This window comes from Diorhabda carinulata, chromosome 6 (genome assembly GCF_026250575.1).
Source record: "Diorhabda carinulata isolate Delta chromosome 6, icDioCari1.1, whole genome shotgun sequence".
NCBI classification, from domain to species: Eukaryota; Metazoa; Arthropoda; class Insecta; order Coleoptera; family Chrysomelidae; genus Diorhabda; species Diorhabda carinulata.
Genome location: NC_079465.1, coordinates 15,607,193 through 15,621,724, shown reverse-complemented (window position 1 = coordinate 15,621,724; position 14,532 = coordinate 15,607,193). Strand labels below are relative to the sequence as shown.

Here is a 14,532-nt window from a genome sequence, read left to right as displayed (position 1 = left end):
CGGAGCTACCCAGAGGTGTTGCGTCCCCTTCTAGATAAGTGTGAAGGGTCACTCCGCCTCTATGAGGCCGCTGCCTGAGCGCCTATCAGCTAAAATCTTTCACCTTTGACTATTTTCAACCGGTGGCTTCTGGATGCTATGAAGGCGATACTTGTTATGTATACTGCATTTTCTCTCTTATTTTGTTCAATTTCTATCTATTTTTTTCTTATTTTTTATAATTTTTACTATCGTATCGCTTACATATCCATAATATGCATCATTACAGAACAACATAGTTTGAATTATGTTGTCTGGCTCAATCATAAATCCATTCAAAAGTATTATGAGTCTTGCCCTTGCATTCTGGAATCTCATACAGCGAAATATGGTGTGTTCTGCGTCGTTTCTTTCGTATCCACAATACATACAGCTCGGGTTCTCCCTTTTAGCTATGCCTTTAAGATACACTCCAAAACTCTCATGGCATGTAAGAAACTGGGAAATATAAATCCACAGTTCCCAACACATTCACTTCACCAATCAGTCTTATCTCACTATGCCACATTCTCTGCCATTTATTCATTTTTTCCAATCTTATCGCTTTTCGTACTTTGGGAAGGTGTCGTTGCTCGCTATCATACAGCAGCGTTATTTCCCCAACCAGCAGATGTATAGGAATCGTTCCAGTCATAACCTATAGGGCAACGGACGAGAAAGTCCTATATGCACTAGTCACTCGCACAAATACTTTGCACGCTCGTCAATCGGTGTTTGTGTCTCGAATCTCATCACTCCTTTCCATACAGGCGCTCCATACAGCAAGATTGAGTGAACGACGCTTAATAACACCTGGCTTTCTTCGTTGCTGGGCCTCCCACGTTTGGGAGGATTTGGCCCAGCATGGCGACCCTACTTCCTTCCTCACATTCTCTCTCATATGAATAGATACCCTCATTACCCCGCATGACCTGCAAAATTATTAAGCGATAATTTTCCTGGCTTGACAGTTGTCATGTCATAATAGTAGAGGCATAAATTAGTTTTAATACATATTTATTTTTATCTAAAATCTAGTTACATACGTGTTATTCACTTGTAACATCAATTAAAAATTCCAACCGTTAACGTCGAATAAAGTAAGGAACCCTGGTTTTCTTAACAAAATATCTATGCTTCATAAAATAAATGTAATACTTTTCTGTTTGAATTTATTTTGGTAACCTAACCTTGACTAACTCACAAAAGAGATATTGTTATTTTCAGTGGGTTTGTGTTCTTTTTTGAGAAATGATGAAGTCCAAAGTTCACAAAATGTTCAGTTTATTGAACAGAACAGAACCTGGCAATGTTTTTGACAAAAATCATTATTTAACTTTTACAATTTTAATAAGAGAAATATTCATGACTTTATATAAAAGCAACTTATTTGTTTGTTTACAATTCTTACAATTCTGTGAAAGAAAATTGATGAACAAAGTTTTGACATGTGGCGACAAGATTTAAATACAAAAATAAAGCTTAATTTGATACGAAATGAACATACCTTTGGAATTGTTTGACAATACTTGTTATGATTAACAAAACTCTTGCTAAACAGTCGTCGGATTGTTGTTCAATACTTAACAATTCTTGAGATTACAAATTGGAGCACGTTTGCCTGTCGCCATTTCAGTTCGCTTTTTCGCTGTCGCGTAAACATATCAAAAGGTGCTTATCGCCTACCAACTTAACTAAATTAAAAATTAACATGAACATGGTTACCAATTTTGACTCTACATAAAACAAAATAGTGTGAGGTAAGGTTGGGATAGGTCGAGTCAGCTGTTAATTTGATCAATTCTCAACAAGAGATAAAAATTTCTGGCGCAAAAGAAAATAATTATTAACTTTGTCGATTCTTAATAGTCCTCTGAATTTTTCATTTTTATGGTCAATTCCCAATCTTCTGTATTTTTAGCGAGTTCAAATGCAGATGTTTCTTTTCCACTTGTGTACTTTTTTTCTTCACAAAATGCCCAAAATTCTTTCCATATTGTTGATTTTGATTTACTCGTATTGAACTGTATTAAGTTATTTATTTAAACTTTAATGTATTCTAAACTATTTTGGCAACATACAATATTTTCTTTTAACAAATTAAACTTTGTTACGCTTCAAACCTTTTTTGGCGGGGAAAAAAATATTCATTACCTGGTAAATGAAAGCAAAAAAATGCATTCGAAATTTTTTTTAATTATTCACAATTTTTAGTTATTTATTAAAATTTTAAACATCAATTACACTAAAAACGTGAGATTCTATTGTACATTGATAAACATAAGTAATTGAAGTTTAAAATTTCAATAAACAACTAAAAATTGTATATCATGACAAAAATAGAGATTACAACGAACAAAACCCCACCGACTTTTTACAAATAGAGGATATTTTGACATGAGAATTGGAAATTAGGCTGCTTTTTGTTGAAACTGTTAAGTTTAAGTTGGTATTAATAAACTCATCAAGAATTATGTTGGCCAAACTGCTCATGTGAAAAAAATCAATAAAGTCAGTCTGTGTACGTGTCAATCATTTTCCAAGAAATATTTGAAATATTCAACAATTTCGTTAAAATTTTAGTACGTTATAGAGAAAATTTTGATATACATATGTAGGACGCGGAAATCATCCCTTCACATAGTTTTTCAACTTTGAAGTTCCAGAAAAAGAAAAATAAGTTTAGCTTCGCATGTCTAACCTAACCTAACCTAAGCTAACCACTAATTTTAACTAAAAATGTTGATAGAATATCAATCAATAAACAGCAATACACAAAAATTCATAGAATTTTATCTTTTTCATGGTCAAACACGAATCAAAAAGAAAACAAATATTGATAGATTTACTAACGATAGTCGTACGTGGACAAACTAGACTAAATTCTCTGCAAATTTTATCATACATGATGTCATTATTAGGTAATGAAGACATGTGAAGCTAAACTATGATGTATAAATTATTTTTCTTTTTCTGGAACTTAACATTTGAAAAACTATGTAAAGGGATGATTTCCGCGCTCTACATATATATATCAAAATTTTCAGCATAATTTTCTCTATAACATACTAAAATTTTAACGAAATCGGAGGGGTGTAATCTAATCTAGATAATTACCAAAGTGTGTATACAAAAGTTGTAGCTACAACTTTGCTATTCAACTCGTTTCCATAAACGTTGTAGTTTTACCGTAAGTCGACATAAACCGTTTTTCGGTCGAACGATTTAAGAAATTTCAATTTATAAATAATCATTGTTGGAAAAAGTGGTAGAAGGAGTATTTATGCCATCTTCAAACTCATTCTAAATGGAAACAACTATACCCAAATTTGTTAAAAGTAGGATCCCCAGCCCTAGTTCATGGTGCCAATGATACGTATAGATCCAATTGGAGGTTGGCTCGTATTACTCAGCTTCATCCAGCGCACGATGGTATTTTCAGAGTCATAATAAACATCTTTTGTCAGTGTTGTACTACTCTGAACTGTATCAGTTTCTTCTATGCAATCATAGTGTACCCTTACAGACTTATTCGTCACTGCCATGCCCCACAGAGGTCGCTCGGAGGTTTTGACGCGAATGTATTAAAGTAGTCTTGATACTTTTAGTACGAACCTCGTACTGTAAAGTTCTTATAATTTTGGTGAAGCTTACTTACCAAAATTTAGTAATTTGATCGTCAACACTTTATAGTATAGTTTTTCTCAATTCTGTTCTTATTAATTTTGACCCCATTATCTATCAAATGAATTAATCTCATAATTTTGAATTTTCAAATAATTTTTGCGTATTTATTTATGGTAAAAAAATATGATATATTTCCTTTATAGAAGAACTACGAAACGAAAGTAATCTCCAATTGAAAACTCAGTTTGAAATTTTCGACTCCCGACGAGAAGATGACGCAGACGAATGGCATGAACGTTTTGACAAAGTCAGACTTGAAATGGATGATATACAAGACTGTTTTGAAACCCTAAAAAATCTGACTTTGGATACACCGTCTGAGCCATATTTTTTGAGTATTATGCAACATTTATTGTTTATTAGGGACGACATTAACATAAGGTGAGTGTGAATATACGCCAAATTTTAATGAAAATTTTTCAAATTCTCGTTAAATTAATATACCTACAGAAACTTACTTATTTTAAAAAACTTCACCGAGAGGTGAGTTGGGGAGAGTAGGGGAGTGGGAGGGAGTGCATCCGGAGGAGGAAGACCCCAAGTTTGTCCCCTCTCTAGTCAGTTGTCATCATGTTTTGGTGGAGAGAGTAACGGGCATTCGCCGTTGAGAGCTACTTTTTTTAACAATCCAGACCTGAACATCAAAAGACCACCAGAATCCGGAAAATGTCGCAAGAGTGAGGCAGTCAATTCTGGTTGCTCTGTTGCTCTGGGAATTTCTGACACCACTGTTCGGCGAATTCTCCATGAAGACCTTCATTTTCATCCCTATAAATTGGTTGTTGTGCAAGAATTGACTGAACGAGATTTTGTTGCCCGTTAAAACGCATGTGAGGTGCTGCTTGACAAACTGCCTCAAGATGCGGTCGTTTTTTTCACTTTCTCTTTCAATCTCTCTCTCACTTTCACATTTCGGGCTGCGTCAACAAACAAAACATGCGTTATTGGAGTGGTGAAAATCCGCGTGAACTTCACTAGAAGTCACTTCATTGCGAAGGGGTTACTGTCTGGTTTGCGATATGGGTAAAAGGAATAATCGGTCCTTATTTTTTTGAAGAAAACGAACGTGCAGTTACCGTGAATGCAGCTCGTTACAATAACATGATCGAGAAATTTTATCTTCCAAGCCTCGAGCAAATGAACGTTAGGGACGTGTGGTTTCAGCAAGATGGAGCCGCAGCACAAACAGCACGAGGCCCAATTGATTTGTTACAACAACATTTCCCCGGCCGTCTAATCTCTCTCAGAGGTGATCTCCCATGGTCGGCACGCTCTCCATATTTGGCTCTATGCGATTTTTATTTATGGGGTTATTTAACATCCCTGGTTTATGACGATCGACCAAGGACCAATGCTCACCTGAAGAACAACATTCGTGATGCCTTTGCCAACATACCCATTGATATGCTGCGAAGAGTGGAGACGAACTTCCGAAATCGCCTAAATCAGTGTATACACAATGGAGGTCGCCATTTGACAGATGTCATTTTCAGCACCGAATGTAAAAAAACTTGGGACATTGCATTCTCAAATAAAAAAAAATTAAAACAATATCTGAAGTACTTTTGTTTTTATTGACCTTTCAAATAAGTAAGTTTTTCTGGCGCACCCTATACGTCAAATTATGTAACGCATAATTATTAGCTAAATAAAGGTTAAGATTAAATATTCTCGGAATAAGTCGTTTTGGATTTCCATTCACTATCTTTTAAAAGAATAATTCGTAATACTAAGGGAATAATTTATGGGTTTTACTTTTTTTTGCAAAAATACAATAGAATTAATGATTATTGGATTTAACGATAGAGGTAAATAATTCGAAAAACTTCCTTTTTACCACAATTTTTCAAATCGCACTGTTTGTAAAAATTTTGTAATCAATATTTAACTAACTTCCTTTTAACCAATCAAATTGAAATTTTGTATGCTTACTAACTCCCGACGACAATACATTAATCAATTGAAAAATCTAAGAATCAATTGACCAATTAGTGATAATTAATTGAGTTAATATTTCTTATGGAAAAATTTTTACTTTACTATATTTTTTTTTCAATACTAAGACAGATTACCGCGCGGTATATAGGAGGTATATATGACTCATACTTGCAATCTTTCGTTTGCTCTTCCATTCCTTCCCATTTTATCCCATTTATCTCAACAGCTTCCTTCACATTTACAATCCATGTTTTCCTTGGTCTTCCTCTATTATTTTCACCTGCTATTCACCATCTCAATTGTGCTTCATATATTTTAACTCTGACTACCTTTATATTTATTATTTCTCTATATGCTCCATTTCTTATTCTTCATTTTTTTGGTTTATTTTCCTGAAGAAACTCATTTTCATTATTTTTATACTATCTACATCTTTATATTTATGGTTGCGATCTACACCTTAACATTTATGGTTGCGGATAACTAAGTTATACCATCTAATTGATATTTATTTAATGTCCATGCCTCATAGTATGGCTTACTTCTTTTTTCACAAGTTTTATTCCCATGTTTTTTTCCAAAGAATTATGCTTTCGATGTAGTGAATAGTTTACCCTCTTTTCATATTTTTCCTTTTATTTCTGCTCTAAGCATCATTTTCTGTTATTGCACCTAGATATTTTACTTGTTAAATTTGTGTTATATATACGAGGATATATTGATACGCTACGCAATAAATTAAAAGAAAAAATATGTCCACCGAAATTGTGAAAATCGGAAAATTGGAGTATCCAGACATCATCAAGTACCTTTATTTAAAAGGGTTAAGAGGTAAGCAGATTTACGAAGATATGTTTAACATCCCTTGGTGATCAATGTCCTTCGTATGCGAGCGTGAAAAATTGGACTGCAAGGTTCAAAAGAGGTAAATTTTCCATTGAAAATGATGACCGCTCGGGAAGGCCAGTTTCTGTGTCAGTCCCCAAAAATATCGATACAGTTCATGACATGATTTTATCAGACCGTCGAATTGGGCTAAAACGGATATCTGAGCACTGAATATTTCAAACGAACGCGTTCATCATATAGTTCACGTCAATTTGGACATGAGAAAAATTCCTACAAAATGGAGCCCCTAATGTTTGAATGTTAACCAAAATCGTGCAAGGGCAGAAGCATCGCGTTCGATTTGTGCTCGATTTGTAAACAATGTAGACTTTTTAAACCGAATTGTTACTATAGATGAGACTTGGGTACATTTCTACGATCTAGAAACAAAGCAACACACTGTTTCTCCAACACCTAAGAAGTTTCGTGTCCAAAAATCTGCTGGAAAAGTTCTTGCTTCAGTTTTTTGGGATTGTCATGGAGTAATCATGATTGATTTTTTGGATAAGGGTAGAACAGTAGATTATTATTCGACATTACTGACGACTCTACGGGAAAAAAATAAAGAGAAAAGACGCGGAAAACTATCTAAAGGTATTTTGTTTTTGCAGGATAACGCCCCTGCACACCATTCTCATGTTGCTGTAAAAAGTTCGTGATTTAGGGTTTGAATTACTAGAACACCCCCCTTATTCTGCCCGACTATCATCTCTTTCCTCAACTGAAAAAAAGTTTAGAAGGTCGTAAATTTTCTTCCAATGAGGAGGTAATAAAAGCTGTGGAGGTCTGGTTTGCAGAGCAAGAAGAAACATTTTTTTTGAAAGGTCTAGAGATGTTGCAGATTTGCTGTAATAAATGTATCCAATTAAGAGGAGAATATGTTGAGTAATAAAATATTTTGATGCCATGCCATATGCCAATATGCCCCCTATATTGAGTTTTTGCATCTGTCTCTGCTCTGTTTATTGTTTCATTACTATGGTAAAAAGTAGTGAGCTTCCTTGTTTATCCTATCTTTGTGGTAAACTGGATTCTTCGTTGTTAGCTCGTACAACATTTTTATAATTTTTGTACATTGTTTTTATATTATATATATATATATATATATATATATATATATATATATATATATATATATACTTACTCCTTATTTAACCAAAGGCTTTCTCCAAATTTATAAAACATATATGAATTTCATTATCTTTATTAATTTCATTAAAAATGAATCATTAAATTAACAAATTAAATTAATAGTTGAAAGACACTGAAATGGTACTTGCTGTTCATACAGAAAATTAACAGTAAATTAAAATTAAACTAAGAGTTAGCCAACTTTTAACTTCTTAGTTAAAAGATGGCTAACTCTAGTTTTAGACAAGTCTCTGTATTTTAGGATTTCCTTAGCTCCTTACGGTCGATGGTCATCGATTTGTATAGAAACATCTATCCTATAATTAACTAATTATAAGTAGACATAAGTTGTTCACATTGATTTTGGGAACCAGTTGGGCCTATATTCTGTTTTTTTCGAGGTTTTTCTTTTTCTATAAGTCCGCTTATGTTCCTTTTTAGACCTGCAAAAATTATAATTATAATTTATTACATTCCATTCAGTTTTTTTTTCAGTAAAGTATTTTATGTACCTTATTCAGTGGCACTCTTATCTCCATGAGCTGCTACAGGTCCCATTAAGTTTTTAAAAGTTTTTTCTCAAGGATGGAGAGTGGTACCATAAGTATATTTATATATTTTAGACGATTAGGCTTTAATTTTAGACTTCCAGTTTGCAAGTTCTTTTTTCCATTCTTCTACAGGTCTTTTACCTTTGCTCAAACTATTCAATTCTGTGGTCAATTCTTTCTATAAACCCGTATTATTTGTTTTTAATTGAAACGTATGCTAAATCTATTTGTACTCATTTCATTATGCACTTCGGAGAACTCCAATAACTTTGGCCAATAATCAATTGATACACGCATTTTTCAATTTTAGTTATGGCTTTGAAGTTTTGATCTATTATAATTATTCTTCAAACATCATAGAGGATATCTCTCACTGCTAACAATATCTTTGAATCAGAGTACCGAATTTCGACTCATTTCGATTCTGCTACGCGTTTCTATTTTTGGGAGTTCCGCTCCTGATCTACCAAGGTAGAAAGGATCATTTCATATAACTACGATCCGATCAGTTTCTGAATAATAAACTCCAGTTTAATTTCCGAACGTTCAGATCATGGTCGGGTTAACCCAACTATATTTTCCAAAATGAGCAAATGTTCAATATTATATAAAATATTGGAAAAAATTTTATATAAAAAATTATTTTTTCTAAGAATGAGTGCATTTTTGGTATTCAAGAATGGTTAGATAAGGTTAGTTTATGTTAGGAGACTGTGACTATAATCGCATTGATGAGAAAGTATTAACTCTTTGTTACTCTGTTGTTAACTTTTTTATAATTTTTCTTCTTTTATTTACAGTAATAAACATTTCAAGCTAAATACGGGAATCGAAAATACCGTTTTTATACCTGCAAATGTGCGCTTCCTCCTATATCTTTTTAACTAAAAGGTTTTCAAAGATTTTGTTAATTTAATTATTTTAAATGGAACACCCTGTATATTAATACATTTTTGAAATTTATGTAAAATTTTAGTATATTTTTGTCTAAAAACTATTTTCGAAAAATGCATACTTTTTGAGTTAATTTTTTTGAAAAAATTTTGACCTTTGCAGACCCTTATAAATTATTTTTTAACGAGGATACCCTTACAGATATGAAAATGGTTTCTGTTCGGTTGTTTTTAGCAAGGTCAGACGTGTTTGAATCTATGTTGAAAAATATTTCATTTTATACAGGGTGTGTATATAAAGTGTTCAAAGTTTAACTTTATTTTTATACTTACATAATCTTCGTTAATAAATTGAGAACCAGATATTTTAACGATTTTCGAAAGTATCAACAATTGACTAATGACAGTTCAATAAGTGTCATTTATTACAAAGTCTACTAAAAGTATACATAAAAAATTTAAACTTGTTAAAAAATACAATAATAATTTAAAACCTCTATCTCGGAAACGACTAAAAGATGAAATAGGAATAGTAAATACAATTTGATTTGATTTTTTATACAGACCTTGACAAGATAAAGAAAAATACTTTTTTATTTCTTAGTGCTTGTATCAACGGGTCTAAATAAAATTTAAGCTACACCTGCATTTCTAAAAATTTACAAGAAACATTTAATATCTAGATAACGTTAAGGCTTAGGTATAGGAAAGTATACATGAATTTGCCTTATTTTTTACCTCTGAATCCATTAAAATAGAAAAAACCGGGTGGTTTTATTTGAAAAAATAAAAAAATTTCATATTTATGAAGTTAAACTCTGAACACTTTTTATACATACCATTTTCCCATCTTTAAGGGTATCCACGTAAAAAAATAATTTATGAGGTTGTGCGAAAAAATTAATAACTCAAACAAAAAGTATGTATTATTAGAACAAAGTTTTTAGACAAAAGTATACTAAAATTTAACGCAGATTTCAAAAATGTATTAATATACAGGATGTTCTATTTAAAATAAAAAGTTACAGTCGACTTCAGGTAGAACCGGAAGTCGGTCATCTTTGAAAATATTTTAGTTGAAAAGATCGTATCTGAAAACCCATCGTAGAAATTTTCATGATTTTACTATAAGTATTTTGCTATATACAGATAGTTTTAACTCGTCGTGTATATCGACTCTGCGACATTTTTTAGTGACTTTGAAAAACGTGTACTCTCTCTCTTTCTCTCTATTGGCCTTTTGTCTGATGACATACAGCCAGGATGTGTGTTTTGCAGTGTTACCAGTTTATTTGAAGAGTGTACCACATGGTACGTCCGAAGACCTGCTTCATGCCCTTCAAAATGAGATTGGGTTATTACAGAGGGTGGTAGATAGAGACTCTTCTCGTCCTGTGGTGTATCCAGGACATTTCTCAGAGGGTTGCACTGAGAGAGTAGGATATGGAGATAGCTCTAGAAAGTAGCTCCTATGTAGGTAAAAGGATTATCTATGATTTTACAATTATTATAAGCTAAGCCATGCATGCATTGGTTATAAGCGCCTACTACTTAGAATGTTAAGTCATTTCTCGTTAGGTATTTGACTAAGAGTTCAACTGACTTGGATCCTGGAGCCAAAAGCAGCGAATATATATTAATGGGGGCTTGATTATACTTAAGCAGATTTTTGTACAATTCATCATTTTGTGATGATCTAATAGTGCAACCAAGAAAAGTGTGGTTCAAGTCTCCTAATTGTCCACAGTCACAGTAAGGATCTTCCTTAGCATTTATTTTATATAGATGTTGTGGAGTGCTGCAATGTGTTGATCTCATTCTATTGATAATTGTAATAGCTTTTCTTGTTAGTTTAGCATTGTTGAACCATAGAATTTTCGTAGGCGTATTTTCTATAGAGAAGAAATTTCTTCCTTTGATTTCGCTCTCACTTCGATATAGTTGAGTCCAATTTTTCCATAATTCTTCTTTGATTCTTGGCCATATATCAACCTAATGTAATTTATATTCCCTTATTAAATTTTGTTGTCTTCCTTGATTGGCTAATTTATCCGCTTTTCATTTCCTGTGACTCCTGAATGACTTTTCCATTTTCCATTTTAGACATGATTAGTTGTCTGGTATACAAAGTGATATTATATTTTTTTGGCCATTAAAGGAGAAGCAGATAATTTTTGTAAGGCACTAATCGAATTCGAAACGATTATAATTTTATCCTGCTTTTTTTTCTTCTAAAGCTTCTTTAATTTCAATCATCTCTGCTGTACAAATTGGAGTGAGGTTTCCGATTCTTCGGGCAATGTTCATTTTTTGGTTCCTTTGAGTGATCCCAATTGCGCGTGCTCATGATCTTTTGTCTAGAGAAGCATCCGTGAAAATTATAGAATAATCATTTTTTCCCTTCATTATTTCTAAAAATTTTTCATTGCAGCCTATTGAGCCTTTAGAAATGTTGGAATTTAACCACTCCAGTTTTCGTATTTGTCTCCAGTTTTCGTATTTGCGGCCAGTATTCGGCTAAATCTAAACCCTCCAGTAAGTTTGGTGGAGGCTCTTTTCTCAAAAACGTCGGTTCCTCATTATATAATTGATAAAACGTGATCAGTGATCTTCCTATCTCATAATTTTTCAATGATAATAATTTAAAACAGAATTTCGCATTCAACCACACTCTTCTATAAAATAGGCTAGTTTCTTATGCCTCCGCAAGTAAAACGTTGGTTGGGGTTGATTTCATAAATTCCAAGGCTGTTCTAAATGCCTGATATTGTATCTAGCTTTTTCCATATCTCCTTTGAAGCCTTGCAGATTACTCCCATACCGTACTCAAGATGTGGTCTTACAATTCCCCTGTAGATATTGAGGAGAACTGAAGGGTTGGCTCCCCAATAGGTTCTGGTGAGAGCTCTCATCACGTTGATTCTTTTACCTGCTTTCAGACAGCTGCTGTTTATATGTTCTTTCCAAGTCATTTGTGCATCAAAGATAACCCCCAAATACTTATATGAGTCAGCCCATTCTATATTAGTATCTAACAGGCCAATAGATTTTACGTAGTGTCGAAGTTTTCTCTTACTGAATATCATCGCCTTAGTTTTGTTAACAGAAATTTCCATGCCATGTTCGATAAGCCACTCATTAACTTGGTGTAGAGCTTCTTCTATACTGTACCTTATGTGATCGATATTAGAGTGTGAGTAAGTCAGTACAATATCATCTGCATACTGGATAACTTGGATAGAACCATTAACAACCTTCCTCAAACTTGCTGTGTCTCTCTCTAAAGTTAATTTTTTGAGGCATTCCATTACTCCTCTGCCTTTTCTGAAGCCGACTGTAGATCATTGAAAGTTTTGTTGCTTTTTAAAAGTGATCTATTCTCATGAGTATTACGTTCTCTACCATTTTACTTACGCACGATGTTAATGCTATTGGGCGGTAGTTATCGTGGTAATTAGGGACTTTATCTGGTTTTAGAATCGGTATTATTATCGACGTTTTCCATTGTTCAGGTAAGGGCATATGTCCGTTGATAACGTTGTTGTAAATATTGAGCAAATTTTTGATCATGATCTCTGGTAAGTTCGCCAGCATTGAGAAAGTTATATGATCTTTTCCTGGTCCTGTATCCCTCTTTTTCTTCATTAGAAACGAACGTAATTCATCCTCAGTAATTGGTGGCGAAGGAGCTGAATTTCTAATAACTTCTTCGTCCCTCGGAATGATCGTCGGGGTTATCGCTTCCAACATTGTTTCTAACCATTGTTCCGACTCTGTACAGTGAGTCCCACTTTCTTTACTTCCTTTTGCATATTTTCTCACAATCTTCAAAATCTCTCCAATATCTCTCTGCTTAATGACTCTGATTTAAAACTCTCCTGCTTTCTTTTCTTCATGATTTTCATAGCCCTGGCTACCATTTTTTTATATTCTACGTAGTTTTCCTCGGAAAAGTCGTTCTTATATTTCTTCAATGCGCTACTTCTTAAGCTGCGAGCTTTTTCACAATCACTATTGCACCATATTGGCTTTTGTAACTGTTTTCTTGTTTTCTTCGTGATTCTTGTTTCTGGGATAGCTATATTAGCCCCTTCTTTAATTTGCATTTTCCACTCCTCATAAGTTAAGCCTAATTCAACGTTTTCAAGTGCCTTCGTGTATTTATTCCAATCTACTTTCTTTGTCTTCAATTTTCTTATGGAATGGTTACTATATATTGAATAGATCCCATCTCTTAGATTGATTGTGGTAGCTGTGGGCATGTGATCGCTATTTCCGGCTGTTTCTAATACTTTACATTGACTAAATGGAGCTTTTTTAATACTTTTTTGTCTTTCATGTTCCTTACAGTTTCTGTCTGTGGATTTATGTTGAGCATTACAGAAGAAACATTTCGGTTCCTTCAATTGACATTACTCTTCCTCGTGTTGACTACCACATATGGAGCACCTCTTCTGACTCCGACATATTTTTTTTTGTGCCCTAATCTTAAACAGTTCATGCATTGGATAACTGGTTCAACATATACCTGTACTCTCGACTCAAAGTAATTTACGGCAATCGCTTCTGGCAATTCCTTGCTACTACTATAGTTTGTGTTGGTTTATATTCAATCATATTATCTTCATTTACAATTCTTCTACTTAATCTTCTAGCTGCTATTATTAGTCTTTTAGGCACTCCCTCCGTAATTACTTCTTCCATTGAGGTGTCTCTAACTATTCCTCTTACTGAAACTAGTGAAGAAGGGATAAATGCATCCCAGTCTTTTTCTGTTAGTGAAAAAGGTATTGGCATAGTGTGAAGTGATGAATTCAATTCCAATTCTGTTTCTTCCTTTCCTAGTAATTTTTTTAATGCCTTTAATATTGTCTTGTTTTAACATTTTCCCTACTGCGACTGGATGTATATTACCTATGTTTTTATTTTTAGTTTCAACTACTACATTGTAAGGGGCTTTATCATATACCTCATAATTTTTTATTGAGATCTTAGTTATATTGGATTGTGATTGTCAAGTGGTTTGGGATGGGGAGGCCCAGGGCCCCCCGAATTCAATGACATGAGTGCTTAAAATTAGGGTTAGGAGGTTAGGTTAAACTAAGGAAAATAATAAAGGAATTAAGCGAAGCAGCGAACTTTGAGCTTTAAACTTACTGCGTGCTCTAGAAGATTAGAGTTGCACCAGTAAGAACTTAATTATTTGAAAATTCAGAATTTATTATGAATTTTTAAAGAAAATTCACTTTCACACACGTGCTCATTCACAGAACTGTGTGTCTGAGAAGGAGAAAAGTATTTTGTCATATAAAGATAGTTTTAACTCATCGTGGGACACCCTGTATAATATGTGCGCTCGAACCACCGTGCACTCGATGCACTCATTCGAGAAAAAATGTTTCATTCAATTTTTCATAGTAAGTGGC

At 33.5% G+C, this 14,532-nt stretch overlaps 1 protein-coding gene across 3 annotated transcripts in view; it reads left to right on the top strand.

Annotated features, from left to right (window-relative positions):
• The window catches only part of LOC130895943 (protein diaphanous), a 145,045-nt gene that overhangs the window by 85,676 nt on the left and 44,837 nt on the right, over window positions 1–14,532 (top strand). For all 3 annotated transcript variants that reach the window (XM_057803605.1, XM_057803604.1, XM_057803606.1), the window contains one exon: window positions 3,849–4,086. In XM_057803605.1, coding sequence (XP_057659588.1) covers window positions 3,849–4,086 — 238 coding nt within the window. The remainder of the gene's footprint in view (window positions 1–3,848; window positions 4,087–14,532) is intronic.